Genomic DNA, 17,686 nt, shown 5'->3' with positions numbered 1-17,686 from the left:
AACAAGCTCCCCTGTGATGGTGCATGAATCATACTTTGTATAGAAATGCTTTGGTATATCAACTTATTTTATCCTCTCTAAAGCGTTATGAAGTAGGTATCACTATTTCTGTTTTACACACAAGGAAGCTGAGAGGCTAAGCACCTATGAAGGTCAAAGAAAGAAACTGCAGGGCAATGAGGGAGGGGGGAATGGTACGAGCAGGTGCACTTACAGAAGAAACAGAATTCTAGGCCCAGGAAACTGTATTTACAAAAGCCTGGCATGCAGGGAACGTGGACGGGGGCTGCAGCAACAGCTGTGTCACCCATTAGGCACCGTGTGTGTGCATAGTACTTAGGAGCTTTCCAAAGGCCCCAAATGTTTGAGACCCGCAAAAACCATATTGGCACCTACATACGAAAACTGAATGCTTAAATTAATCATTTCAACATTCAAATCATTAAAAAGCCTTTCAAAATTTTTACATTAAAAAAAAGTCATGTTTAGTGAAGGATACGGGTGTATTTTAATACATTTGATAAAAATGGAGTAGGGCCTCCCAAGCCTGGGGCCTGCTAGGGACAAGATGAGCGCTGGCCACATTGGGTTTGGATGTAATGCTGAGGGCAGCTGGGAACCACTCTGATAGAAGGAGGAAAATGTTCTCTGTGGCTACAGTGAAGAGAATGGATTGGAGGGAGGCCAGACTGGAGGCCCAGTGGCTGGAGACCAGATAGGCGTTTATAGACTTCCAGTCTGCAAGACAATCTCTCCTCAGTGCCAAGATTAGCGTAAAATGATAGCATTATACAACCCAATTATTGTTTGATTTCTCCAGCCCCTATCTGACTCAGCATTCCAGATTTACTTAAGACGTGGGGACAAGGGTTTTGCCAAATCCTTTCTCATTAAGGCTGGTGATGTTATAGTCTAGGGGAGGTATGTTTAAGAGCACACACTCGAGTCAGACAGCTGTGAGTGGGAACCTCAGCCCTGCTACTTGCTAGCTGTGTGACTTTGCATAAGTGATTTAACTTCTCAGAGCCTCAGATTCCTTATTGGGCATAATTCATTCCTCATGGAATTTAAACTACATGTACAGTGCCTCCCACAGGATAGGTACTTATAAACAAATGGTAGCTGTTATCACATATGTGCCATTATTCTGAGACCTCGCTGGGTTTTCTTCAGGACGGAACAGAGGGTGGGGTAAATAACTTAATCTTTTCATCCATTTTCTGAGGTAGAATTTATTATTCCCATTTTGCAGATAAGGCAACAGGGGCTCAGAGATTAGATAGCTCAGTGAACTAGGGGCAGAAAGTGGGAAAGTGGAAGAGCTGGAATGTTGTTTGATTTTTACCTCGTTTCGTGCAGTCTCTCCAGCAGTCAACATCTGCTGCTTCCACCGCCCTTTGACCGGTCCAGAACCTGTTTCCCTTAGTCATGGCATGAATCTGTCATGCTGGCCAAAGCCACACCACTGAACACTCTTCTCGGGCTCCACCAACCTCCATTTCCCTTCTTCCCCAACCTTACCTAACCTCCTTACTACCTCCCCCTACCCCCTCGTACCACCCCACCCCCAATTTTACAGCTTCTGGATTTCCCTTATTAAAGAGACAGCTTGTCTCTCTGAGAATCACAGACAGAACCGCCCTAGACTGGGATGCCTTCCAGAGTACCTCCCTTTAAAGGGAGTAGATAAGTAGGTCACATCAGGATGGTAGGGGAGGAGGCGTACTTCTAATGGGAAGGAGGAAAAATACTGCAGATCACATGGAGAATGGAAAACAAAATAACAGGGCTCCTCTGTCTCTCTGATTCTATCTCACAATCTCAGTGGCAGCCCCCTGCTGGCCGCTATTACTGTGAAAAGCATGTGGAGACCCCGCAGGCCATACTGAACTCTTGGGGTTTGGGAGGCCACTGGAAATTGCAGTGAGCAGAAGGCGGTCTCCCCTTGGTTCCTCTCCATCCCACCCTGCCTCCTCTTGAAGCTACCCCACAACCACCGGGGTATGGAGAGGAGATGGCTCAGCTTTGACAGAGGATTTGGAACTTCTGCCCAATTCCGGCTCCTCAAGGGCCTGAAAGCACAGAGCTCTGCAGCTTGGAGGTTCCGCGGGACTGGGATGGCACTGGCTTTGCCGTGGTTGCTGGGAGTAGCCCAGGATCTGGTTCACAGAGATTCTGCTGCAACCAGGACAAGTCACAGGCCTTGCGAGATTTCTGCTCCCCACTCCCAACCCAAACTCTGTCAGAGGCAGTTCGCAACAAGGGAGGTGGATGAACATTAAATGACATAGATTGCTGTGAAAACCAGAGAGAGAGAGACAGGGCGAGGCATTAAAGGTCCAACACTGCCAGCCCCACCCTGCCCAGCTATCCCTGGGGACTGAGCCATGCTTGAATCCTAACACTGGGCGGTCACATTTCTAGGAAACTGCGGGTGAAGGTGGGGGGTGTGGCAGGGAAAGTCCCGGCTGCATGAATGACACCGGCCCCACTGTGTACAGATACGGACTGAAAATGTGTTTTCAGGCAGAAGATGGGTCCCTGGACTCTGTGCCTAGGGCACAAGGCAAGCACACAAAACCAAAGAGCAAAGCCTGATTCTTGGACCTGGGGGTAAACAGCCCCAGTTCCCTGGATGGGGCTTTGGAAACAGAATTCACCTCTGGAGAGGCCGAGGGTTTTCCATTCTCTTGGCGTGGAGCCTGGTGGACTTCCAGCTCCGAGGCTCACTGCTTTAGGACACTGGTTAGGCTTTGTGTAGACATGCTCTGGATTGCAGGATGCAACTCCCACCTGGCTGGTGCGCCCTGCCCTCCTTACTCCCATCCCTAAGGTCCCGGACAGACTATTCGGGAGTGCTATATTCCTGTGCTCTTTTCCCTCCACCCCTATAGACACAGAGTACCTCCCTCCCCCCACTCCAGGTATCTGTGCCCTGTGGGAAAGTCCCACCCTTGCCTACGATTGCTCTTCTCGTGAAACAGGGCTGGGTGACAGGATGGAGACATCCATCTTCACCTGTGCCCTTCATTATGCTTAACCTCCCTAGGCTTGTCTAACACCCTCTTTCCCAGGCTGGGGTAATCCCAAACCATCTCTCATCAGAGTGGGTATAAATCCCTACAGGTATGTGGCAGGCAAGTAGCAGCAGTGACAGTGTGGTTGGTGGTGCCCGTACTGAAACAGGAAGTTTGGACTTGTGAGACTTAGGTTCTTTGTGCTCTCACAAAGTGACTGGCAGCTCCTCATCCCCGACATCTGATCCAGCTGGGGTCTCTTGCTTTGCCAGAATTCCTGCCTTACTCCAGGTCCAGCTTGAGTGCTACTCCTTGGCTTCTCTAGGATCATGTGGGAGAAAGGAGGTCAGGCTTGGAGCCTCCATACCAACCCCCCACGTCAGTCAGCAATGTACCTGGGCAGTGGGCAGTGGTTTTGAAACTTCAGAGTACATCAAAATTATCAAGGGACTGGTTAAAATACAGATGGCTGGGCCCCTCCCCAGGGTTTCTGATTTAGTATGTCTGGAGTAGGAACTGAGAATTTGCATTTCTAAAAGGTTCCCAAGTGACGGGATACTGTTGCTCCAGCGGCCACATTTGAAAACCACTGAGCTAGAGTATAGCAAAAAGAAAACCTACGTCTGAGTCCTAGCCCTGCCACTTTCGTGCTCTGTGATGGTGTACTTGACCTTTCTGAGCTTCATTTCCTTTTCCAATGAAGGTGGAGTAAGGACCACAGCATGGTTGGGAGGATTAGAACATTTGGAAGGGCCTTTCACTGTGATGGCAAATTGAATTATGAATTAGTCAACAAATACATTTTGAGTATTGTGTTGTCCATTGGATACTCTGCCCAATATCATGGCTGACTTTGGGCAGATCATACGTGAGGATTCTAAGACCTACTTAAACATCACACAACTCTGTGACTCCGTTTTCTCTTCTATGAAACAAGGCCTGTGGTCTGCTAGACTAAAGGCCCCTCCAAGTCCCATTTGGAAGTTCAGCTCTGGGAGGGGCCTTAGGTCTTGGGAGGCACAGCCACGTTTCTTTTCCTTGCTCACCCCTTTCCAGGACATCCACTTGAGAGCTCAGGTGCTTCTGCAAAGAACATCGATCACTAGAGTTACTGGTCAGTTCCTCTTCGAGGGGAATAACGTGGTCTTCACTGTCCATCATGATCTGGTTCCAACTCACTTTTATAATCATATTCCCCACTGTTATTCTTCTATTCACTTTATAGCCTAGACAAATTGGACTACTCATCCTTCCCCAGATACGCCCTGTGATGTCCTGCTTGCAGCTTCTGTTCACACTAGAATATCCTCCACTTGTCAGAGTCCTATTCCTTCTTCAAAGTTTACCCAATGACTACCTCCTCCAACAAGTTGTCCCAAATCCTTCCACCATCTGTCTGTCTGTCTCTTTAGCTATCATCTATATATCTGTCTCTCTACTTAATACAAATGATTTTATATTTTTCTTTAGGTGATAGAGGACAAGTTACTGAAGTTGTCAGGTACAAGATCTGACTAAATCAGGATGCAACCACCTCACCCCTTCCTACTTGCCTCTGATGTTTTTCCTCGGAAGGGGCTGTGTAGAAACTCGGAGGTCTGTGGGTGTGTCCTTGGATTTCACATTCCTGAAGTCTGTTCTTGGAGCATACTGAGATATAAAAAACCAGAGTTGCTACTATGTAGAACTTTTAAAAAGTGGAACGGCCACTTAAAAGGAGATGCCTACTTACACAAAGATAAGTCAGCTGTTTATTTTCTATGGCAATCAGAGTCGGGAATAAATATATATGTGTGTATAAATCTGCTGTGGTTCATATTCACAGATCTACTCATTTGCATATAGCCACATCTGCTTCTCTAATTTTCTTTTTTAAACTACAGGGTTTTTTTTTTCTATTCTAAATATAATATATGCGTCGGTAAAAATGCTTAAAGGAAATAAAAAGTAAAAATAAAGTAAAAGAAGAAAGTAAGTCATTCATAACCCATAAATAACCGGTATTAACATTTTGATGTATTTCTTGGGAATGGTTTTCTTGCACATATTTACTCTATATGATTTTTAAAGGAAGTTGGGATAAAATGTTTATACTCTTCTGTATCCTACTTTTTTGATTTATATGATTAGCATTTTGGTATTCCTTTAAATATTCTTCCCTAACATTGAAAAAAATTATTTCATGATATCCACTAACAGATGTACCAAAATTTATTTAACCATTCTTTCATTGTTGGATACTCCTTTTTGCTATAAACAGTATTTCAGTGAACATCCTTACATATCTGATTATTTTCTTAGGCTGATTCTAGAAGTGGGATTACTGGGTCATTTTTTTTTTTTTTAAGATTTTATTTTTTTAAGTAATCTCTACACCCAACATGGGGCTCGAACTCACAACCTGGAAATCGAGAGCCACACACTCCACCCACTGAGCCAGCCAGGTGCCCCATACTGGGTCATTTTTAAGTCTCTTGATATATACTACCAAACTGTTGTCTGGAATTTAAATTTGAAAATACTCCAGAATACTTTACCTATAGTCCCCCCCTTCTATTCATAAGTAATTTTTACCTCCACTCCCAGTGCATTCTATCCCTTGTTGTACTTAACCCTTACTACACTGAATTTGCATTCAGTGTGTACCAGTCTTCATTCCCTTACAAAGAGACCATCTTTGACCATTTTTGACCATCTTTGTATCTCCCTCAACATCCCGCACAGGTGGAAGAAAGAGGCCAGAGGACTGAATCTCCTTAGGTGAATCTATAAGCAGAAGAAGAGCTCCATTTTAGGAAGGAGCAAGGAGAGTGGCTTGAACTCCATACTCAGCGGTGGGTTGCAACACTGGTTGAAGGAGAAGAAAAGGGATTGTCTTCCACCCTTTATTCATCCAGATCTCAGAGGAGGGGGTAAAAGATGGGAAATTAGTCCAGTCTAGAGCCTGGAAAAGGAGTCACCTTAGCTGTCTGGCAGGGCTGCTACTAAGGGCTGGGAGAAGGGCAGAAGCTTGGAGGCCACAGCTTCAGGTTGTGGAAGGAGAGGCACCAGTACCAGCCATCCCACTCTCAAGGTGTTGACCTTGGGGACACACCTGCAACACTGATGATAGAGGCTTAATGTTTTTTAGATTGGAGTTTCCCAAATTTCAGTTGTACCTTGTTTGCTATCTCAATCTTTTAGTGACAAGAAAGAAGCAATATACACAGACACACACACACTTGTGTTTCATTTCATCCAGAGCAGCCACACTTCTGAACAGTGAAGACAGGTACAATTATTAAAATATTCAGGGTGTGCCCATGACACTTATAAAGTCTGAATAAGAACTTAAAACGTATCATGCCACTTACTTTAGCCTCATCCTGAGCAATAAAAATTTAGAAATCACAGATTTGATGGATTAGTTACCCTTTTTTTGTAATACTATAACTATAAAGATAGCCATTACAATAAAAAACTGTTAGCCATTGGTATTCCCTTTACTAACCATTGGTGGTAACTGTACCACATTTTGGGGACATACTATTTTAATTGAACATTTTCTTTATATTATAGTCATCTGTTTTTCTTCCACTTAAGCTTTCTAAGGCCAGGTATCATGTTTTTGTTTTTGTTTTTGGTGCTTCATACAGTGTTGAAGCTCAATAAATATTTGTTCTTCCTTTGGTTTGTTTTGGTAATGGGATAGTGATGAATAGGAATTAATTTATATACTTAGCACAAATGAAGTCTCCAAGATCAGGATTATAAAGGGGAGATCAATATTTATATGGTAAAGAGAGTTGTCCTGGTTTGAATACTGTGGCATTATTATTTGGACTTGGGCTTTAACGTGTTCAGGGTAGAACACAGTACATCATACACATACTATCTAGCTGTCTTTCCAGGGGTAAATAATACATTTGCAAGTTTAAGAATTAGTCTTGGAGCTATAAAACAGAATAACTCTATTTAGCTCATGCAGGAATTCAACCCACTATAATAACCTCATGAAATAAGAAACCTTTCCCATACCTAGCAAGCACAGAGTGAAATATATAGTTATTGATTAGTAAATATTTGTTAAATGAAGAGATGAAATGTCTTAGCTATAGTCAATATGTCTTTACCACCCCTGGAAAACCATTCTCAGAAACAGAGGAACTAATAGTATTCAGTACATAATATTCTAGGGTCTTTATATATGTCTTTCCTCTGGATTTCATGTGGCAACACCATGTGAGGAGAGGGTAAAATCATGCTACTAGGGGACAGACATTTCCACCTGTCATGAACCAAGACTTGCCTTCTCAGAAGACCACAGTGACTATTTCCTCATTGGATCCAGAGGGCTAGACAGGAAGATGTAGAAACTCAATGGATGACCTTCTGGCCAACCAAATAAATAAACTACCAAGGGAAAGTGTGAATAAGATGCCAGAATAAAAGACTATATTGGGAGAGAGAGAGAATAACTCTAATAAAGAAGAGAAGGGTACTCTAACACTTTAGTCCATAGTTCTGCCTACCTCTTTCTTTCTGAACCTTTCTTCCAAATGTAGTGTCCTTAGCCTATAACTCAGGCTTATTTAACTCATCAGCACATAAGAAACTTGTTCTTCAGGGACTGGAAATGAGCAGTACCATTTCCTTAGCTACTAAATATCCAATGGAGGCAAGAACTAGAGGAAGAAAAAAGAAAATACACTGTAGGGTCAGAAGACCTGGGTTGTCCAGAAGTCCTGACTCTGCCATGGTCTGGTAGAGTGACCCTCTGCCTATTAGTGATCCCCTTTAATTCATGGCTCCCTTAAGTTATTCACTTACAACTATTTTCCATGCAATTACTGTTTATCAAGCACCGCCCTGGGCACTAGGGATAGAGCAATGAAAGAAACAGACTCTAATGGAGTTTATGTTCTAATGAGATTGATTAGATTGGATAAGTAATCAAATGAACAATGTAACTTCAAATAGTGAGCAGTGCTATGGAAGAAAGAAAACAAATGATGAAGACAAAATGAAAGGAGGGTTCCTCTACAGAGGGCAAAGATCTCCCTGAGTCAGTAACATTTGAGCTGAGATCTGAATGTACTAGAAGGAGCCAGCCCAGGGAAAGAATATTCCAGGCAGAAGGACCATCAAGCCCTGAGTTGGGACCATGTTTGGGGCTGTATGACAATCAAGGAAAACGACACTATTTTGCAGTTCTAGTAGACCAATGGTTTTGACACACTACCCCAAGTGATTCTACAACTTCCTTGGTTGTGTCTCAGGGGTGGAGGGACAGAGGGCAGAAGTTCTGCCAAGCCCCCATCATGCTGCCCAACACACATAGCAGCTCCTTTTTCATCTGAAGCATACACTGGGGTGTTGAAGATTTGCTTGAAGAACAGATACCATGATCAAAAATCCTTGGTCTCAAAAGTCCTTCTCCACCCTGTAATTGTCCAGCTCTAGGAAAATTTATCATGCAACCTCTGTGATCCCTACAGAAAGGCTGGCTTTATTCAATAAAGTTGGAGAGTGCCAGTTCCAGCGACCTGGCTCTCCTCTTACCAGAACATCCCATTCCCTTTCCCTGCAATGGTGGATTAGAGCCTCTGGTGCCCTCCAAGCCTGTCCCAGGTAGGGAGGGACACCAGTCTCTGCCTCCTGCTAGCAGATTTTACTGGCTTCCTTTTCTTGCCCTGTCCGAATAAGACACTCTGTCCTCCACAGGAGAGCTTTGTGGAGAAAGCCACGGAGTGGCTCCAGTTTTTTCCAACCTGTAAAATGCAAAGTTGGCCAGCTGCCTCTCTTCTTAACTCTAAAACCCATATCTTTCCTTGCCTCCAGAGAACTGCCAGCAGCTCTCAAATAAGTCTCTACTGTCCTGGGGTTTGGAGGAAAGCGCTGTGCAGAATGTGAAATCATCTTCTGGTAACGCGAATCTAATTAGCTCTTTGACTGACAAGAGGAAGCACAGGCCAAGAGGGATTTAAACAATCCCTTTCTCACATATTTCAAAACAAGCAAAGAACCAGACAGGGAAACAGAAAGAGAAAAAAAGAGATAAAGCCTAGGGAACATTTGGAGAAGGGGGTAAGAGAGAAAGGGGGGTGAGAGGGAGAATATCAAGTGACCAGAATATTAATCCTTCCTTCCCCCAGCTTTACCTCTGCTCCCCCCATCTCCACCCTCCTTCCTCTCTCCCGGAGAGAACTTACTTGGAGGTCGATGATTTCTCTCTCTGATTCCATCTTGCTGCCCTCAAGTGCCTTCACACACTCTGGTGCTGGTAACAGACTGCGTGGGCAACTCCAGGCTTTGCTGTCTGAGTCTCTACTGCTTTCTTTGGGTGGGAGAGAGCACACAGCTGGCAGGACAGACCTGCTATTCATCCATCTGATGTGGGATGCTTGTCCTGGGCTCAGCCCCTGGGGGAAGTGTACACATGCATACACTTGCGTGCGTGCGTGTGTGCGTGCACACGCATGTGCACTTCAGGGGGTGGCATGTGACACATTGATAGGTGGCCTTTTGGGTTAGTAGTGACAGCATCATTTTCTTTCGTGGCGCCAGTGCCCCTCCAGCCCCAGAGGGGCCATCCGAGGTCAAACTCAGCCTGCTTTGAGTTAGTAGCTTTTCTACCGGCATAGAAACCCTGTGGATTTATCAAGGAAATGGAAAAACAGCCTCAGCATGCTGTCTGACTTCACATTGGTGGAGCTGAATAGGGTCCTCAGTCATCAAGGGTGGGTGGACTCTAGCATATTCCTAAGACTGAGGCTTAGAGACTTCTTTCTCTTGTTCCCTGTAGCGCTAAAAGTTTAAAAAAAAAAAAATGTAGTTTACTTAATAGGCCCCGAAGCATAAGCCTTACTCTATAAAGTGATTAACAATAAGCTTTTATTGACAGGTTGTTTGATGTCCTCATTTTCTCCCTTGATTAGACAGAAAGAGAGCAGGAAAAAGTTATACCTTCAAATTCTGTTTACGCAAGTAGTTGCTTTTTCCCTACTTTTAAAATAAAGCTACCAGGAGTGAGTCTTTTTTTGGAAAAGCTTTCTTTCTCTTGTTTACCTTAGAGCCTAAAACTCTTCTGGTTTGTTCCTGAAGCTAGTTTTAGACACCAGCTTGTGTATGTGTGGGTGTGGGTATGTCTGTGAGTGTGCATGGTAGGGGCAGTGTTAAATTGGAGTAATCCAGTTCAAGTTTAAAGGGAGTGAGGAGAGTAGCAGAGTCAGAAATTTACTCTCACCACACTTAAATGTGCTGCCAAAGGGGTGGAAGGGGGCAATTCTTTATTTCTATTTTTTTTTTAATGTTTACTTATTTTTGAGACAGAGAGAGACAGAGCATGAATGGGGGAGGGGCGGAAAAAGAGGGAGACAGAGTCCGAAGCAGGCTCCAGGCTCTGAGCTGTCAGCACAGAGCCCAACGCGGGGCTCAAACTCACAGACTGTGAGATCATGACCTGAGCTGAAGTCGGGCGCTCAACCTACTGAGCCACCCAGGCGCCCGTCTTTATTTCTATTAATGATGTAATGTCTTTATAAGTCCCCATCCTGCTAGACATGAGGTGAGTGGTCAATGGAATGAGGATCATATATCCATCTAATCTGATAAGTGCAGTGGGATTTAATTTAAATGGTAAATGGTCCAGTTTAGATAGAATGTTTAGCCTTTCCAATTTCCACCCATCCCCCAGAGATGACATCTAGGTGCGTGGGAGAGGGGCATGGTTTATTATTTATTTATTTAATTTTATAAGATGTCTTATTTATTTCTGAGAGAGTGCAAGCAGGGGAGGGGAAGAGAGAGAGGGAGACAGAGGTCCCAAGTGGGCTCTGCGCTGATAGCAGTGAGCCCAATGTGGGGCTCGAACTCACAAACTGCGAGATCATGACCTGAGCCGAAGTCAGACACTCACGACTGAGCCATCCAGGCGCCCTGGGGCACAGTTTATAAATACTTGGAAGTAGAAGAGTGATGGTTCTTCGACGTACCCTGGAGCCTCTGCTACTTTCTGCTATGGTGGGGCTGGGCTGCCCTCTGAGTTGGTGACTACAGAAGAGGGACGGCCTATTTCTGGGCCTCCTGCTGGTGTTGGTGGCTAATGTCTGTGACGAGGATAACTCATGGTCCATCCTCTCTCTGCTCTTAAAGACCCAGTGGGCTCCCTTGTTGACTTTGCCCTCTCTCAGCTCTCGTGGTGACGTGGACCATCCTGAGACCTGCCATGACTCACATGTGCTCCCGTCCCAGTGGTACCAGCTCAGTGGTCCACCCCTCCAAGATGATCTCCCAACGCTCCTCCTACCAGACACTTGGCTACCACTCCACTTCTCCCTTGGGTACATGGGAACTGAGAGCTGCTGTCTGTCACTGGAGAGAGGCAAGCTCAGCCCCTTTCTGGTAAAGACTTTGTTTTGATGTGGCTGCTCCAGCTGGTGCCGGAATAGCTTTTAAGGTAATCTCTTTCTAGACTCCAAACCAGGAGTGAGAGATGGAGCCAACTCCTCAGCATTCCTTCAAAGATCTGCTGTGATATCCATCACTCCCATCCCCCATAAGTACACAGTGTGACCACTGCTATTCCGAGCACTTTAACACATCCTCACTTACTTACTTCCAATAACAATTCCGCAAGGTTGAGTTGTAACACATTATCCGTGTGTCACAGGTGAGGAAACAGAAGCACAAAGAATTTGCCCAAGGTTGAACCAAGATTCAACCCCGAGACTCAAATCCTAATTAGCGTTCCGAGTCCGTGTTTTTATCTGTGATTTTGGCTCAGGGAAGAGAAATTGAAACATGTCCGAGTACCTGCTTTCTCTTTCTCTGCTTCAGTTCTTCCCACAATTCCCATAATCTAGGATCCAAAAAGGTTGGCTTTGTCCTCTTTCTCTTTCTGTTTGGTTGGGATGTGCCTTATGTGGAACTCAATGATAATAATTCTAAGAGGAAATAAAGAAATTGAGAAAATTCCCATTCTCAGCAAAACCCAACAAAATTCTCATTCTCAACAAAACACAACAAAATGATCATCTTGCTGGAAAACCTTATTTTGGATGTCAAAATCAAAATATCAACTATTTCTCTTTGCATTCCTGTGTGACGATTCTAATCATCCTTTACATAATATGGATACATCTGGCTAAATAGAGAAAATAATCAGAATGAGAAAATGCCAAACAGAAAAGCACCTGAATATATTCCTACTCCCCACCCCCCAATTTCCTGTTGATTTTAAAAGGAAACAGCTATAGTTAGCTATAATAACGCTTTTGGTTTGGTAAGACCTTTCCAAATTTGGACAACCTCATAAGCATCATTTGGAAGTATATTTGGATTTGGAAAGTGGTTTATCTACTGTGACTCTGGACCAGGGGTGAGTAAACTTTTTCTGTAACGGGCCAGAGAGCAAATATATTTTAGCCTTGGAGGCCAAATGGTTTCTGTTGCAATTACTCCACTCTGGTATTGTAGCATGAGAGCAGCCATAGACACTGTCTATAAACAAATGAGTATGGCTGTGTTCCAATAAAACTTTATTTACAAAAACAGATAGTGGAGCAGATTTGGCCCCACAGGTCATAGTCTGCTGACTTCTGTTCTAGAATATAAATAGAAAGAGAATCGGGTGTTCTAATTACCACAACCATGTCCAGTCTTCCAGACCACGTCTTTTAAACATAATTCCCACTTGAGAGGTAACAGCTAGACTGATGCTGTAAGAATAATACGTTAAACTCTATGGGGATATAAAATCACAAAACACATGCCCTTGCGAGACACAGGGATGGAAAGTTAAGCTTTAGTGAAGTGTGCTCTGACATTTGGCTCTGATACTGAAACTATACCTACATGGAGGCTATCCAATCTAGATGGGAAAGGTTTCTATTTCTCTTTACCTCTAGGGTGACTTTTGCAGTGTGAAGCCCAAGGGGCATTTTTAGGGAAATTGCCTCTTGGGAAGTAGATTTTTTAGAATATGCTTGAACTTACAGATACATAAACACTCAGAGCGACTCAGAAAGTGCACATGGAATGGGTGGCTGACAATGAGATCCTAGGGATGTCTTGCTAGGTAGGAGAAACAAAGAGTTGTGCCAGCCAAAGAAGATCCCTTAATGGTTAATCGTAAGGAAAAGCCTAGAGTGAAAACCAGGTGACCTAGGTTTCTCTGTGTGTGCTGAGTCACTGTGTGTTCTTAGGCAAGTCACTTAACTTCTCTGGGTCTTATATTCTCCTTTGTGAAAAGTGAAGCGTCATAAAAGAAGATTTCTAAGATGACTTCAGCTCTTAAAGTCTGTTTGGTCATGTGTGTTTATATTAAATACTTCATGTGTATAACAGAATAACATCTCAGAATCAGGTCTGAATTTTAGTATGTAAAAGCTAAGGATCCCTGATGGAGTATTTATGTAATTAGAAAATTTTTAGGAAAAATCATCCCTATGTGTTACCTCTGCTTGTGAGACTGGGAAGGGCAGACACAAAACAAACAGGATACACAAGTGAGAATGAAGGCACACTTCAGAACAGGCTTACCAACTCATTTATGCTCATTTACACATCCATTTACGCACTTCTAGACTCACTGCTCCAGGAATCCTAAGGCCAGGATGGATGGAAAGGGAAATTTTTGGAGCGTCTATGGAGGGACCTATCTGGGGACTGATGAGGGGCCCAAGTTGGCCAAATGGTAATTAAGAATTAGATCAGGTGACTTTAGCCTTGTCTACTAGAACTTTCTGCAATGATGGAAGTGTTAAAGAACATTTTCATTTTCACTGTTCAGCATAGCAGTGCTTAACCGTTTGTAGGTCTGTAGCACATAAAATGTGGTAGTGTGACTGAAGATCTAAATTTTAACTTTCATTTAGGGGTGCCTGGGGTGGCTCAGTTGGTTAAGCGTCTGACTCGGTTTCGGCTCAGGTCATGATGTTGTGGTTTCATGGGTTTGAGCCCCGCACTGGGCTCTGTGCTGGCAGTGCAAAGACTGCTTGGGATTCTCGCGCGCTCTCTCTCTCTCTCTCTCTCTCTCTCTCACTGCCCCTCCCCCACTCATGCTGACTCTGTCTCTCTCAAAATAAATAAACTTAAAAATAAATAAATTTTAATTTTCATTTGATTTTAGTAGATTTACATTTAAATAGCTAGCAGCTACCGTATTGGACAATGGAGCTCTAGACCAAAATTCAGTACATTTAGAACATTGCTTAGCAATGGCTATCACATTTTAACATTCCCATTCTGGCCACTCATCTCTTGCTAGCTGTTCATTAGGTAAAAGCTTAATTTGACATAAATAGGAACTCGGGGCACATAGCTCTCGTGGGAATGCCCCCATGAGGCCTGGGGATGCTCTTGGTTGTGGTGAGTAAAATTCCCCTTCGTTCTTTTGCATTCAGGGTAGGGGGATTTTAACTGTGACTCACTGAATGATTAATAACAGAGCTTCTTCATGTTGATCTGAACACTTGCCACCTCTCACCTCTGCGATGAAGTTAAAAGGTGCCTGGCACTCTCTCGGTGGCTTGAGGGAGGGTACCAGCTGATCTCTTCTTAGTAGTAGGAGACAGACATCAGTGGTTTTCAAACTTTTTAAAGCAAAGGAACCCCTTTTTAAAATAAACTCTTATGCAGAAGTTCATATAAAGCAGGTTAAAGTGAAGCTGCTTGGATCCTGGAGTCCTATCCACTTCTGTCCCACCTGCTGTTCCTCAAGTTATCCCTTAAGGGACCTCTTGGGAACCACCAGTATTCTGGGGCGTGTGGCATAGTTTATAAGCCTCTAAAGGCGTTTGGGTGTGTTAGGGCTAGGCGATCACAAGCCACACGAAATTGCGTGGAGATTTTCAAGTCTTGAAATGACGTGTTAAAAAAAATAAAAGAATAGGAGGTCAAAGATTTAAAAAAACACAGTCAAAATCATAGCCACTTATCCCACTGGCAGATGGGATGCTGGCCACAGGGCCTTTTCAGTGGACAAAGTTTCCTCAGTGACGTCTGAGAGTCACTGCTGCACCATTTCCCAAACGGCACAAAGGACTTTGGGGTAGGGTGGGTGGGGAGGATGAAAGCTGGAAGGTGCCATAGGGGACGGGGCATGAGGACAACACACATCTCTTTTAAGACTAGGAGAGGGGGTGGGGGCAGGAGGCTCTGACAGCACAGTGGTGGGTTCTGAGTAGTGTGAAAATCAGAGCTCAGAGAGGGAACAAACGCTCTGAGATGGTATCAGTCAAACCACTTCAGCTTACAGATGACAGAAGCAGCTTAGGTGAAACTAGAGAAATAGAAACTGAGTTTCCTGGTCACCCCTTTAATCACAACAGTGGGTACGTGTGAGTATGTGCATGTGTGTGTGACAACTAATATAGGAATAGTTGCTTATAATTTCAAAGTACTCCGTACATATTTTATTTCATTTAACCCTCACAATGACCCAGTTGCAATTTACAGTTGAGGAAACTAAAACCAAAGTGACTTGCCCAAGATCATGCAGGTGATGGAGCTAAGACTCAAATCAAGATTTCTTCTTGCCAATTCTTTCTTTTTCCTCCTCATGCTACTTCTTAACATACACCGCAACCCCTGCCACACACACAGACACATCAGTGCAATCTACAATAGATGTCACACACACACACGCTTTTATTTATTTTTGAAATAAATTTTTAATGTTTATTTTTGAGAGAGAGAGAGAGAGAAGGAGAGCGCAAGTGGGGGAGGGGCAGAGAGAGAAGGGGACAGAGGATCTGAAGCAGGCTCTGTGCTGAGAGCAGCAAGCCTGATGTGGGGCTTGAACTCATGAGATCGTAACTTAAGCTGAAATCTGACGCTTAACGGACTTGAGTCACCCAGGCGCCCCTCACACACACCTTATCTTTATTGCTGCCAGTGCAATAGAGCCGAATAGGTGGTTGATGACAGTAACTCACCATCACCCAAGTAGAGAGACCTGGATTTCACCCCTAGCCCTGCTATACTAGTTGTGTATGTTTTAAAATACAGACTTTATTTTATGGAGGAGTTTGAGGTTCATAGCAAAATTGAGCACACTATACAGAGAGTTCCCATATACCCCAGGCCCGACACATGCACAGCTTCCCCCACTATCAACCTGAAGCCCCAGAACGATACATTTGTTACAGTCAATGAATCCACATTGATACATCATGATCAGCAGTATCATTACTGCTGTAATACACTGTAGTATACATTAGAATTCACCCTTGGTGTTGTACATTCTATGGGTTTTGATGAGCTGTGTTTTTGAGCAAGTCACTTGGCTTCCTTTTCCCCTGTAAAAATGGGGATCATAGTATCTAATTTATAAAGACCATTATAAGGATTAAACTAAACCAGATTACAGATGTAAAGCAAATTGCCTGCCTGGCAGAGTGAGAAGATTTCATTAAATTAAACTAATGTTGGAGTGCCTGGCTGGCTCCGTCAGTAGAGCATGTAACTGTTCGTCTTGGAGTTGTGAGTTCGAGCCCTATGTTGGATGTAGAGATTACTTAAAAATAAAAATCTTTTGAAAATGGAGATAATAGGGGCGCCTGGGTGGCTCAGTCGGTTGAGCGTCCGACTTCGCTCAGGTCACGATCTCATGGTCCGTGAGTTCGAGCCCCGCATCAGGCTCTGTGCTGACAGCTCAGAGCCTGGAGCCTGCTTCAGATTCTGTGTCTCCCTCTCTCTCTGGCCCTCCCCCCATTCATGCTCTGTCTCTCTCTGTCTCAAAAATAAATAAATGTTAAAAAAAAAATTAAAAAAAAAAGAAAATGGAGATAATATTAAATTTCATTTGAATATCATTAAAAGCCTGGATGTATAGACTTTTTAAGTCTTTCTCTTGTGCTTTCAGCTCAGAGCCTCTAGTCTGGGCCTTCATAATTCCGCCAGAGATAAGTTCTAGACGTTGGTAAAAGGTATTCATCTGTGAAGATTTTCTGTGCCACTGAGAGGAACTCAAATTATAAGTATGGTTCTTAGAGGAGGAAGGGTTAGGTGAAACAGGGATAAAATGCATGGATATTCACAGAAAGCTCAAGGTGGGCCACAGAACAAAAAGGTTCTGATTTGGAGAAACAATAGAGGAAGAGAAAGTGCAGAAGGGAAAAATCAAAGTGTAAGGCAAGCTGTCGCTTGAGCTACTGTGAATATGATATAAAGAAACCTTTTCAGTGGGAGTTTGTCAAAGAGACCTTTAATACTGTGAACTCTGAAATATGCAAACTGAATTATCCTGTGCATTTAAGTCCTTTTCTTCACACTGCTTACCTTTGGATGCCTCCACAGAGGGTAACAGGGGGCAATTAAAAGGAGCAGAACTCCAGCATCCCTCATTGTTTCTTTGTACACAAACGGCCCTACTGAAAAGATCTGGGGCTAAATGCTCTCAGTTGCTCCTCTGACAACCAGTTCCTACCCCCTCCCACTGCTTACATTTGGAGTCTGCACAACAGTATTGGTATCACTATTTCATATACAACTAGTCTGCAAGCCCTTTGAGAACACGGATGGTGCCTTGTACTTCTGAACCTCCCATAGCTGTCAGCCCATGCAGGTGAGCACAGAGTGCATGACCCCAGGCTTCTGAGGGGGCCCTTTCTGCATAGTGTAGTGCTGGGTTCCCCAAACCAAGTCAGATGCCCGAAGAGATTCTTGTTAGAAAAACAGTGGGTAAC

The 17,686-nt window shown here is 43.9% G+C and overlaps 1 protein-coding gene across 2 annotated transcripts in view; it reads right to left on the bottom strand.

Moving 5' to 3' along the window:
* NINJ2 (ninjurin 2) overlaps positions 1 to 9,544 on the bottom strand; it is a 78,122-nt gene extending 68,578 nt beyond the window's left edge. Inside the window, exon 1 of one of the 2 annotated variants that reach the window (XM_027073997.2) lies at positions 9,209 to 9,544. In XM_027073997.2, coding sequence (XP_026929798.1) covers positions 9,209 to 9,382 — 174 coding nt within the window. In that variant the 5' untranslated portion in view covers positions 9,383 to 9,544. Of the gene's footprint in view, positions 1 to 1,345; positions 1,541 to 9,208 lie in introns of those variants that run through there. The other variant, XM_027073998.2, reaches the window with a different exon arrangement.
* Between the last annotated feature and the right edge of the window lie 8,142 nt (positions 9,545 to 17,686).

This window comes from Acinonyx jubatus, chromosome B4 (assembly GCF_027475565.1).
Source record: "Acinonyx jubatus isolate Ajub_Pintada_27869175 chromosome B4, VMU_Ajub_asm_v1.0, whole genome shotgun sequence".
NCBI lineage: Eukaryota > Metazoa > Chordata > Mammalia > Carnivora > Felidae > Acinonyx > Acinonyx jubatus.
Note: the sequence above shows the minus strand (reverse complement) of the source record. Positions and strands in the feature narration are given on the sequence as shown.